General features: G+C 39.2%; 1 protein-coding gene across 34 annotated transcripts in view; it reads left to right on the top strand.

Moving 5' to 3' along the window:
• Positions 1–26,604, top strand: part of DOCK3 (dedicator of cytokinesis 3) — a 183,220-nt gene that overhangs the window by 13,680 nt on the left and 142,936 nt on the right. For all 34 annotated transcript variants that reach the window (XR_015274895.1, XR_015274896.1, XR_015274897.1 and 31 more), the window contains exons 2-5: positions 5,660–5,743; positions 13,877–13,917; positions 15,739–15,794; positions 18,043–18,139. Coding sequence is in view for 30 of the 34 variants with exons in the window: in XM_086845695.1 (XP_086701821.1) it covers positions 5,660–5,743; positions 13,877–13,917; positions 15,739–15,794; positions 18,043–18,139 (278 nt within the window). In the remaining 4 variants the exon portion in view is untranslated. The remainder of the gene's footprint in view (positions 1–5,659; positions 5,744–13,876; positions 13,918–15,738; positions 15,795–18,042; positions 18,140–26,604) is intronic.

Raw genomic sequence — 26,604 nt, forward strand, 5'->3', positions numbered from 1 at the left:
TACAACAAAAATGGAACCATCTCTGTGGCTGGCAGCAGAAAGTAACAACAACACAGGTGAAATCTGATTCAGCATTTCTCTGTGAGTTGTGTTCTCCTCTTTGCCATCCTGATGAGGTACCAAACCAGTCACTAGCACAGGTCAGCAGGAGCTCAGGTGGTGACCCCTTGGTAATGTCAGGGGGTTGTTCCCAGCATTCCAGCCCTTTCCCATCCCAGTGTCCTGCCCCAGCTGCAGTCAGGGCTGGAGCTTTCCCCAGGCTCCAGTGCCTCCTGGGACAGGGCCTTGCAGAGCCAAGGGTGGGACACATCCATAGATTTGGAACTTGAGCGATTATTTAATTTCTGTCACCCACAGTATCTCATGAGGAGTTTCACAGTTTATGCACTGTGTGGAAAAGTACTTTAATGAAGTCCTGAACTCTACTGCTTCATTTGACACTGCTCTGCTTTTTGAACTGGAAGAGGTGAATAGCCACAGTTCCCTGTGCACCTTCTGTCAGTTATCCTCTCTCCACGCTTTCAGCCTTCCTAGTACAGAAGTCCCATCTTGGTTAACAATCAATCAATCACATAAAAGCCCTTATTCAGTCCTTGCTATGTCCTCTCTCACTTCTTTCTGCCTGTTCTTATGCTGGTCAGTCCTTTTTGGCAAAGGATTAGCTTTTGACAAAGGAGAAAACTGGCACATGGGGTTCACTGGTAATTTTATGCAGTACTGTGGGTAATGGCGTCTTTCCTTTTTCCCCAAATAATACAATAATACTGTGTGTGATGTGGGGTGGTCTCTGACAGTGACTGAGCACTGAATTTTATGGTAAGACTTCTGACAATCCAGGCTTCTCCTCAGTGTGGCACTAGCAAGGGAGGAGATGATTTTGTGTGTGAGGTGAGGATTGGTCATCCCCCATGGAATAGCACACAGGTGAACTGCACACAGTTCTGCTGCCAGTTCTGCTTGTGCAGCTTGGGTCCATCTGGAACTCTCTATTACTCTGAATAGCCTGAGTGGCATTATAAACTTTCTGACTTCTCTAAATGATGAGCTTTTTTGGATCATTTAGGAATACTTGAAACAGGAAAGATTCCAACAGAGATCCCTTCAGAGCTTGCTGCTCAATCTGTCCTCGCTAAGAGAAATAGCTCTTCTATTTCACATGACTTTGCTGATTATTTATCTGTGCAAACACCTTCCCACTTTATCACAGGCAAGTGCAGTTTCTTCAAGAGCTATTGACAGGGGCTATTTGAGAACACAGTTTGTAAAAACCTCCTGAATTGTATCAATTGTTCTTTGTTCACATAGCAAGGAGCTGCTTTAGGAGGAGTCAAAGGTGTGCAAAGATGCATTGGCTTAACAGGTCCTGTTTACCTTTTGCTGGTGACTTGCAATGCTGCTGTTTATATGATACTGCCTCAGACCATATCCATGGGCAAGGAAAAATCTGTCATCCCCTGGATCCTTGACTTTTGAAACTGTTATTCCAATGTCGTCTGTTCTAATATGTTGTACCCCACAGTTCTTTCATACGTTCTGATACAACATGAGAGTCATTGCCTGTGTGAACTGGTTTGTGCCTTTCTTACTGGTAAATTCCAGAGGTGAAGAGGGAAGGATTTCCTTCACTGTGGTCCAGTTTAAGTACCACAGATAACGGACTTCAGTCTTGGAGATAATTCCTGAATCACATGGCATGTGGTGCTTTTTCAGAGCTTTCCTCTTTAGCAGAATGTTGTCTTTAACTGCTGGCTGAAATGACTTTGTGAGGGGATCTAAGAACTCCTTATAGACCTGAATGATGGCAACGGGCTTCATATCTGAAAATGGGTATTAAATATTTCAGCAGTGTGTCCTGGAGTCCAGGGGGGATCAGTCAGATCTGTAAACTGGTGGGTAAAAGCTTTGCTTTGTGCCTGTTTTGATGAGGTTTTACTTGTGTATTCTGGTGATCGAGGACATGAATCTGGTAAGAAATGATGGAAGCTTAAGGATTGATGGACAGTTTGTAGGTGATCACGTAGGGTAAAGAATATCTCTGTGGAAAGGAAAGCAATCAATTGTCAGAGTCCTCTCTGGAAATGATTTTCTTCAGAATAGTTGAATTACTCTGAATTTCTCTGTATTTCTCATTTATATTTGCGATCATATTTTTCAAATAATGCTGCTAAGAAGAACTGAGTACCTAAAAGGGACTTTATAAATAAGATTGTCTTGTGTAATGCGTTTTTAGCTTAACAAATGAGTAACATCAATAACTTTTTTGGAAGTAACTGTTGGAATAATAAATTGGACTATAAAAGAGCCTTAAATTTCTGTGATTCTGTCATAATCAGGAGTTGTTTTTACTAGTCTTTTTTATTTCAGAAATGTTAAATTTTGTTCTCGTTATGCAGTTTAGCAAGACAGTGTGGTCTATTGGGTCAATTTATTTGGGTTCGTTAATTTTTCCTGACTTTGATTTAATGTGGCTGGAAGATCATTTACTTTTGAGTTTTAGCTTCCACTGTTTTGATATTATCTATATTGCTACTCACCAATCCTATGGATTGATTATAAAAATTGTCAAACAGAAGAGACTAACACAACTTATTGATTATTACAAAAGGAATTAGGTTCTGTACTGTTGTATTGAGAATGAAGGGGAGGGTGTTACTTTGTATGAGAATGAATTCTCTAATTGAGTATGTTCACCAAGATTGTATTTAGAGCTGATGGGATCAGTTCATTTCTGTTTTGTGATTTTTGCTTATTTATTCTTTTTTTGAGTGAAGTAGACCTAAGGAAAGAGCTCTGTGTATCTTATTAATAGGGCACTCTGAATTCTAAAGAGCCGATTACATATCGTAGAGTCCTTGTATCAGATGTTCTTTGTGTGACCAGTAGAATCCTTTTAAAAATGGACAGTTTGTGTCTGTAAACTAACACATCTATTAGAATTACTTTCTACAAGACTAAATATATTAAAATCACCATTCCTGACCATATTTTAAAAAATTGTTCTATCAGCAATTGAAAAAACCTTTGGTACTGTCTCTTGCTGGTGCCTTTCCTTTAGCTTTTATTCTAAACCCACCTGTATTATTTCATAATAGGCATCTATTTGATGGCCAAAGAACTGGTAATTTCTTTCCCAGTTGCATCCTTGATTCAGTAGCTTTAATACAGTAAATAATTGTCATAGGAAGTCAGCTACTGTTTACTAATTCAGAGCACCTAATGCAGTGTTAGCATGCAATAATACTTTCCAGAGTTACTGTTTCTTGTTGGGCTTGGCTGAGTAAGACCAGTCAAGTTGTTTTTCCTTCATGATTTAACTTTTCTATTGTCTTCAGCCACTGACATCAACACGTCCCATGACTGGTGTCTCTGTCGTGAGATCCATGGCATGTTCAGAAAAGATGGAAGTGGTCTGGAAACTGGTTTTTAATATTATCCTGTCTGTATTAATTCTTACAATTAAGAATGTATCTAAAATTACTCTTATAAATTAATTTCTTATTACTGTATTGACACTTTTCCATTTTATTTTCTGGTGTTTTCAAAAGTAGCTTTTTACCCAAGGTGTTTGAAATTCCCCTTTTTGAGACATACATTAATTTTTTAGTGGTTTTGTTGTTTTGAACTAAAAAAATCACATTTTAATACAGGAATTTGTGGTATTTTGCAAAGCAACTTGTACTTTCTTGATTTCGTAAAATTGCCAATTAGAAAAAAGAAAACATTTTCTGTCTTTAAAGGATCCAGCTATCTAAAATACTGAAGGGGAAGAAAAAGGAGAAAGAAAAAAAGGGAAAAGCCATTGGAGGTTTGATTATGTCCTGACAGTTTATCATTTCATTTGTCAGTGTTCCTGCACTTTGGAAGAGGCTTCAAGTAGTTTTTCTTTGGTTGAAATCCATATTTATGATTTCTTCATGGCTGAAGAATGGATCCAGAATGCTGATGAGCTTAGTTTTTGTTGGATTATGCTGTCTGCATTATTCCAATCTGGAGCCAGTTGTGTTTCTCCTGCCTCTGATGTAAACAAGAATTTAAAGCCTCATTTAACTGACGGTGGCTTCTGCTGGGCCATAAGAGCTGAGAGAGCAGTTTAGGTTTGTTGATGAAATTCTGAGTTCTTAACTCTTGGGATTAAATCCTGCATTGAGTCTCACAGTGGAAATGCAAACATTTGATGCCATTTGGTTCCCTTTAGATTTTTTTTTCGCTCTTTCTTGTACTGGCCTCATCTGTGTGGGTGTTTGCCTGGTGGGTGTAGTTTGTTCTTTCTTGTCCTTGCCCGTTAGGAAGTGTGTGTGGATAGGGATCAAATGCAGTTTGTTTTGGTGGACGTTTTGTCTCTGCTTTTCTCATTATTTCTTAGAAATTCAAGGTTCAAGAAACCTATCTCGTGGTACATAGTGCAGATGGGAGGCTTGGGTTCCGTGGTGTTCTTCCCCTGGACTTGAGCCTGTGTGCTTCATGTGAAGGCACAGGGACTGGTGCCTTTGGCACAGGAGGATCCTTAGGGAGGAACTGAGCTCAGCTGGCTGGAGCACACTGCTGATAACTCCAGGGCTGTGGCTTTGATCCCTCTCTGGGCCATTCACTCGAGTTGGACTCGATGACTCTGGTGGGTCCCTTCCAGCTCAGAATGTTCTGTGAAGTGTGCCTCCATCCCATGGGAACGTGTTGACCGCAGCTGGAGTGTTTGCATTCCAAGGGGAGCGTTCTCTCGAGTTGGAGAAAAGGGTGGTGCCCACTGGGGGTCACTGTTTCAACTCGTGGAATTCCACTTGGAATGCTCCGGGGTGTGTAGGTGGCTACAGGGGAGCTCTCCTGACTCTGTGTTTACCTGGAACAAGGTACTGGAGTGCTTCAAACTGTGCCTCGTGAAGTTTTTAATGCTGGGACTGGGGGGAAGGTAGGACCTTACCTGCAATTCACCCTTTGTTCAGACATCTCTGTTTGAGGGAACTACCCATGCTCATGTCCCTGTTGTATTTTGATAAATATAGCTGAAGAATATATCATTTTACACTGTGAATTTTTAAAACGGAGATTTACTTAATATTTTTATTTATTGTGTTAATATTTTCTGGAGCATTAAGATGTGTTCTTATTTTCCCTGGTTAATGAAAATTAAAGATACCTGGAAAAGTAAGATGTGTTCTCATGTTAGATAGTGCTTATGAAGAGTAAAGATGCTTATGTATTCTTTCATACGTCTGCTTAAATATAATGTATGGTATTACAGGATTTTTGCAGTGTATTAGATGCACAGATGGTATTTGAAATAGTTTCAACTTGGGGAAAAGTAATTGCTGGAGTTGAATTCCTGTTGTAATCTCTGCAATTTGGGCAGCCTGTTCCATTGATGGGTTGTGGAGGAGACTTTGTATTCAATACGAATCAGAGGTTGCTGATTAAAGTGATTACAAGCCTTGCTTAATTTAACAATCTTTTTAAAAGCTTAGCTTTTATTTTGTTGTTGAGCTTAATTTCTGATAAGGGCCGGAATAAAGATACCTGTTCAGGAAAAGTTGGCTGACAGGTTTTCTGGGCAGCTATGTAAGAGCTATTTTTATGCAGGGAGTGAGCTAAAGGGCTATGCTTAGAAGAAAATTCACACAAAGATCCAAGCCTCATATGTCTCTCTCTCTTTTTCCCCACCCTCTAGTGATATGCAGCTTCCGAGGAACTGTTCCGCAAGGCTTGGTCCTGGAACTAGGTGAAACTGTCCAGATCCTGGAGAAATGTGAAGGTAAGTGGCATGTCCAAGAAGGAACCCCATTTTCTACGTAAGAATATACAGCTATCTTAATCTAGCAGATTTTAATAAGTTCTTTGGAAATCATGATGCATCAAATCAAAGCACTTGAATAAAACCTACTCTGACCCACTTTCCGTAGGAAAGGCTGAGTGCTCTTGGCACTAATCCAGTCTGATAGGGGGTCAGTGTGTTTGAAGTTAACCATCTGTCCAGAAAATCTTGAACCCTGACCTGATTGTTGTATTGTAACTGGGTCTTATGCTGAATTTTCATCATGTAAAGTATAGAATCAGTATTGTTTTTTACTATATTTTTTCAGTGTTACTGTTATGCATTTCTATTAACTGTATCAGTTTAATAAGTTAGAAACATCTGAATAAGTGGAAAATACTAGTCATTAAGAAGATTAGCAATACTAGAAAAAAATGTGAAAAATATGGGTTATGGGGAGATTTTTTTTCCCTTTTTCTTGACGTGTATTTTTGTACCTAAAGCAAAATGCCACTGTAAATTTTATAGGTCTTATGTGCCTGGAGATGTCTGTGTGTGAATAAATTGAATATCCTAATGCTCTGCTTTATTCACAGTGAAGAATGTGATTTGAAGTTGTATGTAAAAGGAGAATTATTCTTATCCTAATGTTCAAGCAAGTGTTGTAAAACATGTCTGGTGAGAAGTAGGTTGACAAGATACAGTATGAGAACATGTTTCACTATAGTCTGAGGTGGAATAATGTAACCTTAATCCTGAAGTGTTAAACAAATTCAAAACCCAGATCCACAAATTTGAATTCCAAAATAACATACCACAAAGTTGTAGATGTGGTTTTTTGTTTGTTCAGTTTAAAGTAATTTTTCATCTCCAGTGTTAATGTTGCTCCCCAGACCTTCTGCATGCTTGTCAGCAGCCTCTACTTTGCCTTTCTCATGCCTTGAACTGTCTTTTGCTCTCGATGCTTTTTCTTGTACTCAGGCGTTTGTTTTCCCACTGATTTAAATTGTCACAAAAAAGTCGCCTTTTCTGTGCTAATTTTTGTAGTAACATACGTTTGTAAAAATTCTGTTGAGTGAGAGTTTTTCAGTGGAGTGGAGAAAATGAACCACAGAGGAGCTTGCTGTAAACAATCCCATGATTTTTTAAAAACCACAGGTGGTGTTATGGGCTAAGCTGTGCTCACACACTGGGGGCAGATTGTAGTTATTCTACCAGATCTTGTGAATTAGAATGTGGTGCAAGCTCAGGAAAAAAGTATCCCTTTGCTTAGGATGGGATAACTCTAAGGGAGTTCAACACTTTGTGTTGTTGAAAGCAGTCATGGTGTTTTCCAACCATTTCTGAGAAATTTTTAAAACTGGGAAATAAAAGCACAATCTCCAAGGAGCAGGTTGTTTATGGAAAAGCAAATGGATAATCCAACTTGTCTTTACAGTGTTAAAATAATTAGGCTTTGAATATTTCCTTTGCTGGTAGTTTTGAGGATGATTCTTCTAAAGCAATTCATGCCAGTCTTCAAGTTGCTGAGAAAGGAGGTCCTCAGACAGGGTTTTCCTGGATGGAAGAAGGTTTGTACAGAATTTTTTGGTTTTATTTTTAAGCCTTCTATCCTGTCATCTTGGTTGAGATCCCTTTACCATGGACTTAGTGTATAAAAAGATACATTAATTTTGATAATAACATCTGGAACTCCACACTATGAAACCGATCTGAATATTCAGATGATCTGTGCTACAGCTCTTGCATGTGTGAATTATGCAAAAAAGCACACTAAATGTGCAAAGTAGGCTCTTAAAAGGGGGAAAAAAAAGCAGTTGCTTTTTAAGCATTCTTGTCTAAGTGGTTGTTTAACAGGGTCCTCTACTTGTGCGTTATTTGCTGGGGATTCTTTTGTGTAGACAGACTGGATAAAATAATGTTAACCCACACAAAATAAGGGTCACTGCTGTGAGAGTCACAGGAGATCCATTGCTGTTTCAGCTTCATTTCTGAATAGTTTATGCATAATTGTCTGCAGCAGGGATTTTTCTGCCTGGGTTGAAAAGATTCACATACACAAAAACTTTTAGTGATGTGAACTATGATTTCAGAGACTCACCGAAGAATTCAAGGCTGACAAAGATTCAAAGAGTAGCTATACTTCTGAATGTGATTATTTTTAATCATAATAGCTTACTGAATAACTGTATTTGTATTATAAAAGAGTAAGTGCTGTTCTGTAGTGACTTGTGTAAGAAGCACTCCTTGCTTTTAGAGCAATTGAATGAAAGAGGAGGGAATTTCCTTTTTCGAGATTTTGGGTACCACTGTAGCTAAGTTTTATCGATATTTGCAGATTAAAGAAATAAATGTAGGTGCATACACCCACATACATGTATTTGTCTCTAATGTTAATAAATATAAATACCAACTGATAACATGTTAAAAAATATTGTGATTGTCTATGCACTTTTAAGATAAAATGGATTAAAATACAGCTGTCTTTTTTAATTTGTATCTTGTTCACACACTTGAAATTGTAACTTTTGGATTTCCATAAATTTGTATTTTGTTTGCCTGCTCCTCTGTGTGCCTTCGTACCTGACCACAAATATCTAAATTGCTGGTTTTTAACCCTTCCTAAGTCTGACAAAGGCCTCCCACTGCTCACTATTCCAGTAAATCAAACCTATGGACTTTGTACCTGCCTTTCTTCTGCAGCTACCAAAGGCTCCACCTGTGTATCCATCAAACACACACCATCTGTGAAGCACCAGGTGTTACCAGGCAGGTTTTGTACTTACTGCTTTCATAAAGGACTCTCAGATCCTCCCCTGGTCTCAGTCAAAGGTTAGAAATGTTCATCAAGACACCACTTAGACCTGTGCTTGTCATTCACAGCTTTCCCCCTCTGTTCCCCTCTCTGAGCCCTTCCGCTTAGGATCTTGGCACCGGGGGAGCTCTCTGCTCTGCCTGGTGTGCCTGGAGGAGCTGGAGGGGCATTAGTGTGGCACTTGGAAATGCTGAAAGATGGAGTTTTCTTTGGTCAAGTGACAAAGCATGAGCACACTCCTGGTTTGAAATACACATTTGGACTGTGCATTCTAAAGAACACCCTGTCTTTCAAGTCACATGGCCGTTGCCCTGCCACAGGCAGTGGCTGTCAGTAACTAGTGGCATTCAGACTAAATTTAAAATGTCTCTTTTGTCCATTTTTTTTTATTGCTAGAGGGCAATTTTCTTTGGATTAAAAATGCTGTAACTTCAGTAACTGCAATTATTACCTTGAGAATTTTGTATATTCACTGAAGAATGGAAACCCCAGCTGATGCCTGAAGTGCCAGTTAAAAGACTATTATCTTAGCCATGCAAATTCTACTATCCACAGAAGTATTTATCTACATGGTTTTCATGTGTGTACATTAGTAATCGTGTTCTTAAACCATGCATAAAATATATTTCAAGTTTCCCTCTGATATTCCAGCAGTGATGGCATGGTCAAAATATGTGTTTCTGGTATTTGGGACACTTAAGCAGCAGATATAACTTGCAACTAGGGCTCTTTTTAAAAATTCTTGATGAATTCAAAGTGCTTGAGAAGTGGTGCCTTTGCCATGCTTCCAAGCTGTGCCATTCAGATGAGGGAGGAGTCCTACTCCAGGCTGTCAGTGCTGTGGGAGCCCTGCAGGTTTCCTTTCATCTGAGTCGGGAGCTCTCCTGTGGCCGCCTGGGCCAAAGTGACTCCTTCCCAGTAATTTGTGTTTGGCCTGAGGACGATGTCTCCAGTGAGATATCCCTTTTCCTGTTTGTTTTTTTCCTGCCTTTTCATTTTTTTTTTCCCTCTTTGCCTTTTGTGGAATGTGCCCATGGACGCGAAGCCTCTCAGACTCTCACCTCTGCTGCAGCGGATCCTGCCCAGATATTGAAAGTCATCTTTCAGAGCACAGGAGCGGCTTCTTGACATCCCTGTGGCCAGTGCCATGACAAAACACATCCCATCTCTCTTTGCCTTTTCTTGTGGCAGCCCTGGCAGCATTATCAGCATATTCCCGTGGCTCTGCTGGCCCCAGGCTGGCCCAGGGGTTCAGCTGCTGCTCCTCCTGCCCGGCACACACGGAGCAGCCAGCTCGGGACAGAGCGCTCCAGGCATCGGGAGGCTTTTGCTGAGCGCTGCTCCTGTCCCTCTCCTGGCTCACGTTGGGTGCCTTTAGCTCTGCACAGCAGTTCACATGCAGATAACAAGGTAAAAACAGTTGTTTATTGGCTTGTATATGCAAAAGAGAGCTTTGCTCCAGGTGTGAGGGTTACTCACAATACTGCCAAGTATATTTATTTTTGTAGGACAAAGAATGCTCTGCTGTAGCAGATTATTCTACTAGCAGTGCTTTATTTAAAAACAGATTTTAGCTTTAGAATTTACCATAAATACTTTTGTAATTTATTTTCAGAATTTTGTTAGTCAAGAAATTATATGCAGAATTTATTTTTTCCTACAGTCTGCACCTTGTGATTCTTTACTTAACACTGATACTTGAGCTTTATTTTTCTGAAAAATAGATCAATATCTTTCAATTAGGACCCTTTTGCTCTTTTGTTACTGAGTCCTCTAAAGGGGTGAGCTGTTTCCATATGACAGACCTCTTGTGGATTAAGTGGAAATCTGAAAAAGATTATGAGATGGCTTTTAGAAAGAATATCCGGTTTCGTTCAACACACTTTCAAGTAAAGATCAAAAAGGCATTGGTAGCTCTTCTAGTCACTGAAATGAAGAGGTTGAGATGTGCAGGACTGCCCCAGAGCTACTTTTGCAACTTAACTAAGGCTGCACTATTATTGAGACAAAGGTGTGACACACCTTTGGAAAGAGGGGTTTTTGATCTGTATCCAACGGTTTTTCAGATTCTCTAATGTGGCTTCAGATTCCCCCACTGGATTTCCACAGGTACAGGTAGTTTTAGAGTGGCATTTCTGATAGACTAATTCTTGGTTTTCTTGTACCAAGTGATATGTGTGGTATGGAATATCCCTTTGGTTGATTCAGGTCAGCCATCTCAGCTGTGTCCCCTCCCAACCTCACTGCAGATATCATCATTTCACATTAATTTCTTCACAAAATTCTTGTCACTTCATAGCTGTGTTTTTCTGCTCCTTGATTTTAAATCCCATCTGCTTCGCCATTTCTATGAAGTCAGTACCTTCTGAAGACCATGTGTCACTAAATGCATGCTGTAATTCTGAAATATTAGTGGTTATTATTTGCAGTGCAGTGACACCTTAAACCTGTTGGTCAGTATTGTGTCTAACCAGGGAGTCATGTTGAGATCACAATTAGCTAAAGACCTGCCTGGATTTGATGACTGTTGTCATTAAATCCTCCAAAACAAATGCTCTTTAAGATAAATGATTACATCAATATCAATGTGTTTAAGACTAATTCCTGAATGCAGGTTTAGTTCATTTTAGGGAATAATGTGATGCAGATGCAATTTTTTAAATGTGCATTTAAAAAAAAAAAAATCATTGTACCGTTTCCCATAGCTTTTACTTTGTGATACAGAATGAGTTCAGCATTTCACAGCATAGGGCTTTCAGCTTCTGCTGAGCTCCTCAATTGTCTCTTGCTTGTACAGAGTTGAAGGAAACTCAAAATAGAGAGGGGTGACTTTAAAGCAATTATACCACATTAAAAAAGAAAAAAAACCTAACAACTAAGATCTGGAGAGCACAATTTACAAAATTAAAGGAAATGTAACAACTTCTCAAACATATGAGGGAAACGGCAAGAGGGAAGTCAACAAAATGTTCCCCATGATGTCCAGGTGAAAAAAATCAGGTGTTTAAATAGCATTGAAGAAAGTTCAGGTTGTAAAAGTGCATGTATGTTGTCATGTTGTTGAGCCACTGAAATAGGTTGCCCAGTGAGGATTTGCCATCTCCACTTGATATGAATATGCTAGATTTCTAAGTATTATACCAAAATTTCACATGTTACCTGCAGTTTTACTGGCCAATGTTGATCCATAGAAGAAATTTCTTCTAAAAAGCTGCCTGTGCAACACCACTGCTTTCAAACTGGTCTGTGTGGAGTAGCAGAAATACCTTGGAATCTAGGTTTTATTAATGTATGGATCATTTTCCACAGACAAGGAGTGCAGTGTTATTCAGCCCTGATAATAAGTGATTGGATGCTGTTTAAACCAGACTAAATGTGAGGAGAGGTTTAGAGACATGGCTTGGATGAGCTGGGTGATTTCTCAGGGTCCTTCCCTGCCTGTTTTTCACAACTCTGTAAAGACAGCTTGTAAGCTTTGAAAGTTTGTTTGGAACGAAGAACAAAAACTTGAGAAATTAGGTAGTCCTTGGAAATGTATTTCGTTTACTACCCTGCAGATCTAGATTATTAATGGTCACCCACTTTACTGCATTTTATTCTTTTACAGGTTTATTCACAAATTTGGATAAAACCACTTTTTTCCCCATTTACCAAGAAGTTTGTCATTCTGTTTGTCTTAGAGCTTAAATGTCTGGTTATTTCTGAGGTACAGACTGTATTTAATATTAGTAACAGTGAATCACAGGATAAATGCATTTATTTTTTTCTGTGACCTTAAAAATATGCAGCATCTGTTGCTCAAAAGCAGGTGTGGGCACAGTTGTGTGGAGTTCTAGAAATCACCCATGTTAAGGATTTGTATGTGTTTGTCAATATATGTTTACACTGATATGGTTGCCCTGAAGCTTGATCAACTAAAATAAATTCAAAACAACAATAATTTTATTTTTTAATATAAACAATGATTTCATAGGAAAAAAAATCTTTGTGTTATGTCCTTCGTGAGAAATTTGTGTAATGAAGAAGATGGATTTTAAGTTTTTCTGTACTAAGGTTTGCAATTGTCCTGAATTCATCAATTATTTTATTTCATATTGACTTAGATTCCCTTTTTAAAACAAAAATTCAAGACTGTCAGGCTGTCTTTAAAAGAAATTCAAGGCCTTCTTCCCCACATCTAATCCTCTCAATGAGACTCTTATCATAATTCAGCCAAATTTGTTTTTCTGAGAGACAAAATACCCAGTTACTTTGTTCAGTTCTTCTCTAGTCTCCATAGCAAATTACTGGCAGGCTTTGCCAGTGCAATTTTAAATAAGGGAGGGGAGAAGACAAGACAGTAGGTAGGAGGTCACTGGGAAAATGAGAGGATGTTTTATGGGAAGTGGGTTTAGCTGATGTGGAAGTGTTGGCCTGTGGCAGGCGTGGGCAGTGTCTGACTGACACTGAATGTAGCTTCTCATGACACCTGAGGCTGAGCTTGGCTTGGAGCTGGGCCTGCCCAGGAGTTTGGGATGGCTGGGCAGGGCCAGGCCCCTTCCCCAGAACTGGCACCCACTGTCCCCCCCAGTCCTGGGGCTGCTCCAGGCCCAGCTCCAGGACATGCTGCTTTTCCACTCTTCTTCGGCTGGGTGAGGTTTTCAGTCCCTTTATTCCCGGCTGAATCCCGCAGTGACAACACTGTCACCTGTGGGATGCAGCAGGAACTGGGTTCTCCTGTTCAACTTCCAGCTTTAGTAGTTTTGTGGTTGACTCCTCATTTATTGTCCTGTCTGGAGCTGTTTCCTGATGGGGGATACAAGAAAAATAATGGGATTTGTAAATTAGATCCTAAAGCCTGTTTGCTACTCAGACATGCGTAAGACCAAACACATGCAAAGAATTTATATATTTTTAAAGCACGTTAGAAATTTATGATAATGGCTGTTACAGGTTTCTGAAGTCTGGAGATTTTGTCAAGATAAGCACTACAACAAGACTCATGTGCCAGCCTGGAAGTGTTCAGTGCAGACTCTTCCCTGAGTGCAAAATGAATCTTTGCCACAGGGATTACTGGTGATTACTACTACAGGAACTAACTAAACTGCTTTTATTCCTGAGCATTGCTGGTTGTTAAGGGTTTGTCATCACTGCAGAGCAAAATAAAAGTAATTTTAACAAGAAACCTTAACCAAAAATTCTTTTAATAATTTCACCTATGTGAAGCACAGCTGTTTTTTAGATTATATCAGTAGCTCAGTGCATAGTTGTAGTCAGTTTGCTTCTGTGTAAAGACAGCAGAGCCAAAAATAATTATAATGTGTTTTATCTGGTTTCAGGTTGGTACAGAGGTGTTTCCATTAAGAAGCCCAGTGTCAAGGTAAGCATGAATACATTTGTTAGTCTAACGGGAGATTAAATCTATTTTGCTGTTGCAACCCAGTAAACTTTTCATTTTCCTTCTCTAACTTTTTTTTTTCCTGTGGGAGGATTGGATTTCTTTTTAAATTGAGTGATACTCATTAATCACTCAAAGAATCAGAAATCTTCTTGACATGTAACATTTAATTTTTTCAACATTTATAAATCTCATCCAGTTTGATCCTCTCCACTCTACTCCCCTAAGAAAAGCATAGGTGGGTGATACTGCATTGCTTTAATGCAGCATTTTTAAGAACATGCTTAATTAGTTGAATTATTAATTTAGGACAACTTTGAAAGAAGTCTGTTGAAAAAGGATTTTGTGAGTTGTTCTGGGGAGGGTTCAGATTTTTAGAGTTTAGCCACTATATTTGGTTATTTTCCATTTTTTCCATTGTTTTTGCTCTTGGAGAACTTTTTTGATTGTTCTAGTGTGATTGTTTTTGTGAATGCATCTAAGTTTTTGTAAATGTTGGTATCCAAGCATGCCAGTAGGTTCTTTTATATGAGCTTCACTTTGTTATCTGTTGGTTTAACTACTGCTTGTATTTAAGGAGAGAAGAGTATACCAGATTCCTCATGTTTACCTGTATTATGAAATATAATATTATCTGTATTACATTGTCATGACTATAATTCTCTTTTAAAGAAATGTCTGCAGTCATTGTGTGTGTTGGTAGTTCTACTTGTGTATATGTTCAGTTTTGACAGGAGAGCCATTCAAACCTCCCCTGGTTTCTTAGATACCAGAAATAAGCAGCATTAACTAGAAGTGAACCAAACAAGGAAGTGAAGGAGCATTTCTTCCTTTTCTGGATTTTCATGGGGCTGAAAGCAAACACATTTACTGTTTTCCTGATAAAGCCATTCCTCTTAGATTCAGCTTTTTTCCTTCTATAATTTTAGTCTTGCCTATGAACAAGGAATTTTGCTTAGCATTTGGAATCTTGTTTACTTAGTATTTCTTTCAAACAACCTCCCCTGAAAATTTTTCTTCCTAAATTGTATAGTTTTGAAGGTCTAAAAATTGGAAGCCCACACTTGATTGCTGACATTTTTATCAGAGGCTGTCAGCTGGTTTTTAATCCAGAGATTTCCAATGCTGCTCCTGTATTTCCCACTGAAGTGCAGGATGCTGTTCTTACACACTGACAGACTTTGCTGTGAGGATTCAGGGCCCTGTGTTTTACAGAGAATGTGGAACACTGGAAAAAGGTTGGATTAAATTACCCCTTCTTCCCATGTCTCAACGCACAAGAGCACACTGGCACAGGCAAGGTCAGAGTCCAGCCCTCATGGGAACAGCAAAAGACAAATAACTGGAGGTATTCCAAGTGGGTTTGAACAGCTTTTCCTTGGAAAGGGAGGAAAACTGACAGCTCCAGGGTATGCAAGTAATAGAATACTTCTGTCCATGGGGGCTCAATGCAGAGTTGATGGTGGGCTTTTGGTTTTTGTTTAATTTGTCTTTTTAAGCCTCTGTCTGTGTTACCCTTAATCAGCATAAGCCTGCTCTGGGAGCTGCTGGTGCTGTGCTGCAAACTGCAGAAGATCACTTTTCTGATCTTGATTTGGTTCAGTGTGGTGTCATGGTCTAAGACACACTAAAACAGTCAATTGTTACTAAGCTGAATGGAGAGTTTTGAGTGGCAGCTTTGACACAATGGTTGTTTGGGAGGTTTTTAATGGATATATTGGCAGTTATTTATTGTGCCTTAGGTTACCAATGCTAAAAACTGCAAATGTATTTTTCTAATGTACAGAATTTTTTCTCTTGCAGGGGATTTTTCCTGCAAATTATATTCACTTGAAAAAGGCAATTGTCAGTAACAGAGGGTGAGTATTTTTCCTTATTTGTATGAAGCTGCTGTGCTTTTTATCTAGAACGGAAATAAATAATTATTGAAACTTACAGAGATGTTTTAGTTCATTATATCTTTTTTGTGTGAGGGTTTGAAAATTAAATATAATTTTACAGAGTTGGGGGATTGTTTGTTTTTAATATAGCAAGAATCAGGTCTGATGGTTACTCTTGTTTGCTTTGGCTCATAAAATTGTAACTTTATCATCTGAAACACATGCATTTAAAGAGCTCTACTTACGTTTTTCCATTTCTCCTTTTTCCTTCACTGGCAAAATACTGTATTTTCCTGTTTGTTATGGAGGGACCAGTCAGTAGACAGCTTATCTTGTTTATCTACAGATTTTCAGAGTTATAACTGACAGGTAGCTGTGTTACCTTGAATGTTTTGCAAAGGATCCAGCCCTCTCCACCTTACCCAAAGAGTGACTGAAGTGCACTGCTGAAACTTCTGCCCCTCTCTGTGTTTGTAGCTCACGTGTTGCTGGCAGTGGGTTTATTTCAGTTCATGTGAATTAACAACACTGGTGGCAATGTCATGTCAAGGAAGTTACTGATTGGGAGCTCTGGAACCTGCAAAGTTTCCTGTGAGATTGACTGAGACTCCTAAAATCAATACCTTGTGTTTTCATAGCTGCTTTTACTTGCATATTCCAGATAAAGGCTGCTGTGGTGAGATTTATAATTGTAATGTTTCAGACAGTGACCTGAGGCAACAAATTAAATGTGGAAGATAAAATGTGTTAAATGGCACTTAGTGAACTACCTGCAGAAAAACAGGTGACTTCTGATAGTCTTGAATTGTAAATTTGTTCCCAAAGGGCTTCAGTAAAGGTTGTAAGGGCAGTTGTAATACTGATGCTTCATAATTCTGGGGTGTAATAAAATGATGTATATTGCATAGAATAACCACTCCTAATGTGTACACTCCTTAGGGGAAGGAGCAGATCCCTGTGATGTGTAGTTAATTATCCTTGCTGTTAGAGTTTGTGAAGGGCAACCAGTTCAGTACTTACTAGGAAAGTTGATATACTGTTTAAAAGTATCTAAGCCTCATGCACCAATTGATAAAATAGAATGTAATGCAGTTCTGAACCAGAGGGGCATTTTTATTTCATGTTTTGTTTTGTTTAGAACTTCTTTATTTCAGAATATATTTCAGGGGCCATTATAAGCACTTGTGAAATAACAGAGCATGTGTTGAACCTGACAGGTAGCTGAACAGCACACAGCTGCCTGCTCACTGCCCCTGCCCTCCCCAAACATCCCTGAAGACTTAGAGAGACTGTCCCCAGGGCTGGAGCACTCTGCTGTGAGGACAGGCTGGGAGAGCTGGGCTTGTTCAGCCTGAAGAGGAGAGAAGGCTCTGGACAGAGCTGCTTGTGGTCTTTCAGTATCTAAAAGGGGCTTGTAAGACAATGGGGACAGGGATTTTGGCAGGGTCTGTAGGAATCAGACAAGAGATGGTGGGTTTATATTTAAGGAAGAATTATTTTGGGCTGTGGGTAGTAAAACCTTGACATAGTTTTCCCAGAGAGGTGGTGGCTGCCCCATCCCTGGAAGTGTTCAAGGCCAGGTTGGATGGGACTTGGAGCAACCTGGGATAGTGGAAGGTGTCCCTGCCCACAGCAGCAGCAGGAATGAGATGAGCCTTGAAGTCTCTTCCAGTCCAAACCATTCTTGTGGATCTCCTTTAATGGTTTTAGAAAATCTTTACCACAAAGGAACAAGTTTTATTCTTTTGATTAGAGGATAGACCCCTCAGATTTCATCTGCAATGCTGAAAAAGCCTTCTGGATAGGACAGGTTAGGAGACAGCATATATTTTGGGTAGTTTTGATATTGGCTAACATTATTGGAGGGGGAAAAAGGAGTGGACTGGTTTAGGGAAGGGACCCAAATTGAGAAGGACCCCACTTTACAGGCAAGTTTAATTTAACATGCTGTAGTAATGGAAACTTTTCATTGACCTTGATTAGAATGAAATGATGTATTTTGAACAGGTAACCAGGAAATGCTTAATCTTGTGGAATGCAATGGAGGAATAGTTGCTGACTCTGGAGTCACTTCAGTTTTACAACAGACAAAATGATCCTCTTAAGATATTCTCCTTATGTTGAGCAAATTCAAGTTCTAGAATTCTACAAATTACTGTGCTGTCAGATTTATTTTTCTACCTTTTCAAGGGTACATTTCCTATTCTTTCCCCCTCTTTTTCTACAGGCAATATGAAACAGTTGTTCCTCTTGAAGATTCTGTGGTGACTGAAGTCACAGCGACGCTGCAGGAATGGGCCGTGCTCTGGAAACAGCTGTATGTGGTAAGAGCAGTGCTCCTCTTCTTGCACATCTCTAATACCCTGGGAGAAATGTTTCCTGATTTTGTGCATTCAAAATGCATCAGAATCAATATCAGAACTGTTGGATTCCTTGTGAGATTTAATGAGGGTTCCCTAACTGCAGAATAATGGATCATGTGAGAGTCACGTGGGCTACACTGGAAATTTCTGCAGTTCTGAAATTCTACCTTCAGCTCTGAAAACTTCATTGTTACAAAAAAAGGCAACAATTTTAAAGTGTTATTAAATACGTAAGATATGATACAATACAATGCTTCTGTGACTCACATCAAAGACTTGAAAAATTATTCAGCACCTTTTGTAAGTAGTTGTTTTAGTGCCTAGAGTCTGATAGGAGAAGAACTCAAACTATGGGAGGTTTTGTACAATTGTTGCTCCATAAATTAGAAGTAAACAGTAAGATAAGTGTATTGAATTTTATATACATCTTTTTATATAATTTTTAGTTGCTGGCACATAATTCCTCCTACTTCTGCTTTCATCCCTCTTATTTTCTTACATTTTAATAGCCAAGGCCCATGACATAGCAGATAAAAACTTGAACATTTGAAGGTATTTTTCTCTTTTTTAGCTTAGTAATTGCAAGCCTTAATAGTAGGATTAAGATCAAGAACTGCAGGTGGTCTAAGCTTGCGTTTCCTTCCTGTCCTTTGTTTAGAGAAATACCTCTACACAGAGCTGCAGCAGCTTTGTTTCCTCATTTAAACCCTTAAAATTTAAACTAGGAAACAAACCCAGGAATGATCCTGTGGGTGCATCTCCAGCATAACTAGCTGTGTTCTGTACTTCAGAAAGCAATCAACCCTTATGAAATCAGTTTTACTCTTGCTGGTCCCAGTTCTTCTCTGGGGTCTGATGTCCCTGGAGGCATTTTCTTGGAAAGGAGCATCTGATCTAATGGAGGAGGGACAGGGCACATGGTATATACCATATGTTATATCACCCTTTACACCTACTACATTTCCTCTTCTTTTGTACATACTTACCTCTCTGGTGTATGGGAATAGAGTGATCTTTTCTGTTTCCTTCCTAAGAATCTTAATTCTAAGATTTTTTTTCTTTTTCTCCCCCTCTCCCCAGTGTCAGCTGAAGATGACAACAGTAATATTGGCAATGGTATTAAATTGGAAAAAGGGGAATAATTTTACCTACAAATGAGTTGAGCTTCCTTTCTTCTAAAGTATTTCTTTTTTATTGTTAACACCAGTTCCTTGAGGGGAAGGAGAGAGAAAGCTCTAGCTATAAACTTTCATTTAGTGATTTTTCTTTCTGGGACTGCTTTGTATTGTAGCTCATTATATTTCTTATAACATGGCACAAAACATTATTGTATCCTTAAATAACAGAGGAAAGAATTTACTGTTCTCTTAGAACATTGGAAGGAGGCATCCACGCCATGATGAAGAAATGGGCAGAGCTTCTGAGTAGAAAACACATTGTTTTGTGTTGTGGGTTTGTTTTTTCCCAAAAACTTAAAAATAAAAATTCTAATATAGCAATAATCACAGAATTGTTTAGATGGTCAAACAAGAAGTCAAACTGTTTAGAATTCAATTGACTTCTTGAGATCATCAGCTGCCTTCTCAAGCAGGATCAGCAGGACCAGGCTGAAAGGACTGCACCAGGCAGGTTTTGAGTTCCTTCTGAATGGAAACTCCCCAGCTTCCCTGGGCTAAGCTGCCAATGTTTGAGCACCTTGAGTGATTTCTTATCTCCAGGCCACTGATACAGTAGCACAGCTTTTCTGGCAGAAGAACAATTTACACCGTTGTTAGGCGGGTAATAGACATTTGTCCCATCTGTGGGCCTGAGGAAATGCACTGAGGTGCCTGTAGCAGAGCTGGGATTAGAAATTTATCCTCGGTGCTCAGGCTGGAAGCTATGTAAGGACGTACCTTAAAATATATTGAAAGACTAAATGGAAATCCTCGCTTATTGTTGGAGCAGCACCAGCAGAAATTTTTATTATTCCCAAACTGTAATAAGAATACTCTAAGAAATGTAATTAATGTTATTTATCATGCTGCTGTGCCTAGTCAGCTTTGTAGAAAAGTTTCTTACTGTAGGAAAAATTCAAGTCCTGGTTGTTGCACAGTCACTCTCAGTAGGGCAGTGCCTGCAAAGGACCCTCCTCTGGTCAGTGAGGCTGCCAAGCAATGTGGGTAGCCTCTCTGAACATCTCTAAATAGGCTCAAATGTTCAGCTAATGCTTTTTGGTGAACTCATTACCTGGATTATGGATTCTTGAAAGATCAAGTTTGTTTCAGTTAAAAATTCCCAGCAATTACCCTGGTGGTATTGTTGAGGTGCATTGTAAGGTTTGTATTTGTGTCTCAGTTAAACAATGGGAGCTGGGATGTAATACCCAGGAAGCCTGCAGTGATTAAAACACTGCCTGGAGAGGGATGTTATGTTGTTCCAAGATAAAGAAGTTCTGCTGACAGAAAATTGGAGAGAGGAGGAGAACAGTGAGAAACAGAGGGGTGAAGTAAAGCACAGCTTTGAGACAGTTGTAGAAAATTAGTTGGTGTAAAATATTGGGAATCTTCCTCGTTTCTCTCTGACCGCAGAGAGTCTGTGGTAGCACTGGGAATAAACTGTGCGTGGGGAAGCTTGAATGGCTTTGAGTTACAGGAGTTGTGCAACAATTTTAGTTTAGATTTCTGAGAAATATGTGTTAGGAAGGTTAGCCTGAGATCATTGCATTACACAGGGCTGTGATAGTCTTGTAATTTTTGCCATCAAGGTGAAAGCCAAGTTTTGGTCTGAGGAGAAAAAGGCATTTGTCCATAATGAGTTCACAGAGAAAGGGCTGTGCCTGAAATGAATTTGAAATAGAAAGATGTATGATGTGTTCTTTGCTTAACTGTGATGAAAAATTATGCTCTGAGAACTAGGATTCTGATCATATAACTGTTTAAATCCTGACAGAACAGCAAGGTTGTTTTGAAAATACCAGAGGTTTTTCTCCAATTGGAAAGCAGTGCAAATAAAACTGGGGTGGAAACTATCAGAATCTGTTATTTGTATTGGATGGGATCTTTTAGCAAAAATTATGACCTTGCTAAAAATACTACACCTACTTAAAAATAATTTTTTCTTAAATAATTAAGAAATCAGGAACAGAATTTAAATATTTATTACTTGTTAAAGGAGTAAAGACCGTACAACTTTAATAGCTCTGGGGACACACTTTTTAGCAGGGCCCACAGCAATAGGACAAGGGGTAATGGTTTTAAATGAAAAGAGGTCAGATTCAGACTGGATACAAGGAAAAATAATTATACTGTGAGAGTGGGGAGGTCCTGGCAGAGGTTTCCCAGAGTAGCTGTGGCTGCCCCATCCCTGGAAGTGCCCAAGGCTAGGTTGGATGGGGCTTGGAGCAACCTGGGACAGTGGAAGGTGTCCCTGCCCATGGCAGGCAGTGGAACTGGGTGAGGTTTAAGGTCCCTTCCAGCCCAACCCATTCTGTGATTCTGTGTAAAGAGCACATTTTCCCCTATTTCAGTATGTAATCTGTGTGCAGACAAGGCAGTGTCATGTCACTGGAAAATGGAAAGCAATTCTTTGCCTTCTGATCTGGCTGTATCTAGACTGTATTCAGGCTTCAGAGATGAGCACTGAAACAATGAGATACAGTAGCCACTTTCAAAAATGCCACTCTTCTATTTGACCTACTTGGTTTGTGTTTTCCTACTTTCACTGCTATTGTAAAACTCATTAGGAGGGAGCTCACTTGTGAGTGTGGATCTCAGAGATAAAAATCTGTACTACGTAGCCACTGGAGTTGCTGATAATGTGGATAACTGCTAACCACAGCTGGCCAGATGTGGTTTTGAGTGTGTGTTTACATACACAGTTGGGTACTGCCAGAAGGTGCACAGACCCTGTATCTTGTGGTGTTTTTTTGCCTGGCTCCAATATTCTCTGTTGTTCTTTAGATTCATTTGGACACAAGAGCTATGTCCTTTTGTGAAAGCCTAAGAAATTTAGGAAAGAGTTTTACTTATTGTTTCCCAGTATTGCAAAGGCAATAAGCAAAAGATGCCAATGATTCCCTTCCTCAATCCTGTACTGAATTTGGAGTGGAGGAGAAAGGAAAAGTGTGATAAGTGTACCACTGTAAGCAGCTGAGCCTGTTGTGCCTACTCTGAAGGGACAAGGAAGAGAGAGCAGAAAAACAAGAACAAACCTTGGGGAGACTTGTTTAGGCACAGAGGTTTATAAAGATGCAAAACTGCATTTGTTACAGTGAAGTGGGTGTGTGCAGCTCTCTGGTAGTTGCCCACACTAGTCTACTGACTTCTGTTGAGACAGCAAAATGATACCAGTAAGGTTGTTAACTTTCTCTCTTACCCTGTATGTGTTGATAAGATTTGTTATTTTTATACTACTTCTAAATAAAGGATCTGCAAGTTCTCTGTAAGCTTTTGCTAATTAGGTCAAACAAGACTCCTGTGAGTTTTTAAGTCAGCTAAGGAGATCACTGAAACTCACTGTTGGTGCACAGTAGCTATTTTAATTGTAAAATAAATTCCTCAGAGTCTAAGATGTGATGTGAGGACTATTTCTGTTGAAAGAGCAGATGACTGTGGAGAGACCAAACATAATTTCCCAATTTAGAGTTTGGTCAGATCAATAACTTTAATTTGCTACTTTTATGCAAAGGGAAGCGGGAGATGTGTGGGGTGACTTCTTGTCTACTTTCAGGAGTAAGACCTAATGTTGTTGGGAATAGCATTTTTGCCAGCTCAGTGTGAAACCAATTTCCCATCAGCTCCTTTTAAATTTCCTGAGGGATCCTATTAAGGAGCTGAGTGGGTAGCAGGACTTGGTGCAATTGCAGCTATGTGATTTGGGTGGTTTTGGGTGTCCCTAAAATTGAAGCAGTAGTTAAAACTCATCTTGAAAAATGCCATTCACTGAATCACTAAGGTAGTTTACTCGTATGGGGAGTGTTCTAGGAGACATTTTTATTCAGTGAGATGTGCTTTCTTCATATCTGATAAAACATGGAATTGCTGATGGATTTTCTGAAATATGTAGGCAGAAGAAAATACAACATGACCTGAAATGGATGTGCTGCATCAAAAGGTCTCCCTTCAAGGAACAGAATTTCTTCGAAACAAGGCTGAGCATATCAAATTCACTCTTAAATTCGGTGCAAACAAACTCCGGGAAAGACGAGATATTTGTACCGAGACAGATGTACAGAAACAGTATTGCTTGTATACATGGCTCTCTTTCCTCTTACTCATTTTCATGTCATTTTCAAGGTTACCTCGAAGGAAAATTCCTTTTGGGTGATTGTTCAGATTTGTGAGAGTCATTTTAAAAGAATTTGAAGAGCTTGTCTGGCCTCAGTTGACACTAACAGAGAGACTCAGAGTTATCACTTCAGAAGACAGGACTCTGGATAACAGTGCTCAGCAGTGCTATGGATATTTTTATATCTTTCTATGTTTGGAGTGAAGGATAAATCTTCATGGAGTGACCAGGAGCTCAGATAGGAGTTTGAGGCAGCAGATAGTCTCATGAAGTGCTGCACAGCATGTAAGGGAGTAAATATTTCCACTTTCAGGAGCATCTAGTTCTTCAGTTCCTCAGAGGGAACAGTGCACTGAGAAATGATCTCATTGCTTAGCAACTGAATCTGAGGCTTTTAGCAGATTTGTTATTTGATTACTACAAAATACTTGAAGATTTTTCTTGATTGGGTTGTGATGGGTGTATACAGAATGATTTGGAGAATTCAGAATGATGAACACTTTAGCATTGTATGCTGAAGGTGGATATTTTTATAACTCAATATCTTTACTCATGGAGGGGGAAGCTGGAGATAAGCAATGGAGTGTTACAGATTGGAAGTGACCTCAAAATATCATCTAGCCCAGCCTTTTGTCAGAAAGGGATCCTACATGACATTGTGGCACCCTGTCCAAATCCAGTGAATGGCTGTTCTTCTAGAAAGTCTCTTTCTTAACACTGGGATGAAAACTCTCCTGATGCAATTGCCCTTTTTCTTTTCCCTGTGTCTCCTTGTGGACAGAGAGCCTCAGTCCTGTTGGGGAGGCTGTGCTGGTACTGCAGCACTGGGATGGAAAAGGGACCCAGCTGCTTTCATCTTTCCTCACAGGCCAGGACCTCCAGCCCTCAGATCATCTTTGTGCCACTCCCCTGGACCTGCTCCAGTCTGTCCCATCTTTCTTGAATTGCAGGGACCAGAATAAAGACCTCAATGTGAAAGTGTCACAGTGTGATTTATATCTACTCATTATCTTGGGCAATTAGAAGGTTTTTTGGTTAAAATCAGCAACTTCTACGCTGCTTAGGTGTGTTGGAAAGTTGAGTAGAAGCCCTTCTCTTGCTTTGTCAAATTGAGACTTGAATTTACATCAGTTTATTAGCTATGATTTCTTAGAGGTCTTTAGTGGATGCCATGACCTCTCTCTACATTTCTTCCTTGGAAGAGCAGTATTCATGTAGAAATTACATTTAGTATTTATTAGGTTCCTGCTCTAAAATGCAATCCATTTCAGTACTTCTCCCCTTAGTGCTAACTTGCTGAAGTTCAGTTCAAGTGCTTCATATTTTAAGGTTATAACAGGTTCCCATAATTATTATTTTTTCCTTCCTTAATTTTATGAATTTTTATGTAGTCAGTTTCTCATAGTGTTTTGTGGAAGACTCTGAGCTCTAAGGAATTAAAAGTAGGTGTACGTTTTGAGGAGAGTAAAATAAAATTAGTTTGTAAGCTAGTCTTATAGCATTAAAATCTGAAAATCTATTATAATTTATTTGAAAGTTACTTTGCTTTGAAGACGACAGGATGTTACAGCAGTTTATTTGGTTTAAACAACAGCATAACAAGGAGCCATATATGCAGTACCTTTCATTTACTGCCACATGCAGATTTATGGCATCATTTAAGATTATTAGGATCAACTAGACAGTTTTTATATATTTCCAAACAAACAAAAGGTTGACTATAAAACAAACTACAAACTATCAATCAAACTGTGTGGGAGGAATATATGCTTTGAGTTACCATGGAGATGGGTAGATTTTTAATAGATTTTAAAAGTAAAGGCAGAATTAAATGTAAGTCACCTTCTGGTGTCCTTTGCAGGTCCTACTATGACAAATGACATGCAGGATATTTTATAATCTCTTGCTTTGCAGGGAAATGTTATCTAGTCATGGATATGGAAGGTTATAGTATGCTCTTTTATATTTTGGTAAATAAAACAGAGTAGTTGTATTACTGATGCTGACATTCATAGCAAATTGTGTGGGGATTTGGAGGGGGTTTTTTAAATTACATTTTTCAAGTATTAGTTGATTTGTAGTTAACAAAGAGCTCTTGCCTCTTAGAACAGTATCCAGTGTGCATGCTGCAAACAGTGCTACAGTGCACGTGTAAAATACTTGTGTGATATTAAAACATGGGAGTTTGATTTTATTGAATGCTGGCTTAAGACCAGCTGGGAAAACCAACAAGGAAACAATTCACTCAGGGGAAACCAGTGGCTGACCTGCAGATGATTTCAGTTTCTTTTGCACTGTAAACACACTGAATGTTGAATTACATCTAGTCAAGGAAATAAGGTTTTAATAAGAAAATTGAACAGAAGTTTGAGAGTTTCTTAATCTGTCACTGGAGAGAATCACTTGAGCTGGTCCAAGTCTGCTGATGTTACAGAATTGCATTTGAAATACAGGTATGTGGTAGTGTAGTTGGAGTTTAGTATTCCAAAGATGTATTTTGAGAAAATACAGGAGTTTGGTTTGGTTTTTAAAGAACAGAAAATTAAGACTGGGGGATAAGAGCTAGGAGAAACCGGCAATCTGGCTTTTTGGAGTGAGTGAGCAAGGTGCTGTGCATGGCTTACAAAGACTGATCATCCCTAGTGGGTTTTTACTGGAACTAAAAAGACAGTTTGGATTTAATTTCATAGAAGACAGAAATTGTTTCTCAGTAGAAAAGCAAAGAACATCTGTCCTTTTGGCAGCCTGGATGGCACTGTGGTCCATGTGGTATCAAGAAGTGTCCTTCAGTCTTATCCTGATTTATGTCACTTTGTGCTGTTTCTATCCTGAAGACGGAGACAGAAAAAGGCAATTAGCATATAACATTTACAGTGATTAACAGTTATTGTAATTTAAATATATATATATATGTAACAAAATTATATTTATTTTCTAGGAGGAGTGGGTAGCAACAAGTTTCACATGTGAGAGGGGTAGGAAAAATCAGTGTTATATGGATCAGTGTAGCACAAGTGGACTAAATCCTTGTGACTGCAGTGATAGCGAGCAAACACTGTGGCTGCAGCAGTGGACAGCCAGCACTTGGGCTGCCAAATCTGATTACTCTGCTTTGTTGCATTTGGCTGGAGAGGAGGCAATGGTTGATACACAAGGAA

This window comes from Cyanistes caeruleus, chromosome 11 (assembly GCF_971803275.1).
Source record: "Cyanistes caeruleus chromosome 11, bCyaCae1.hap1.1, whole genome shotgun sequence".
NCBI lineage: Eukaryota > Metazoa > Chordata > Aves > Passeriformes > Paridae > Cyanistes > Cyanistes caeruleus.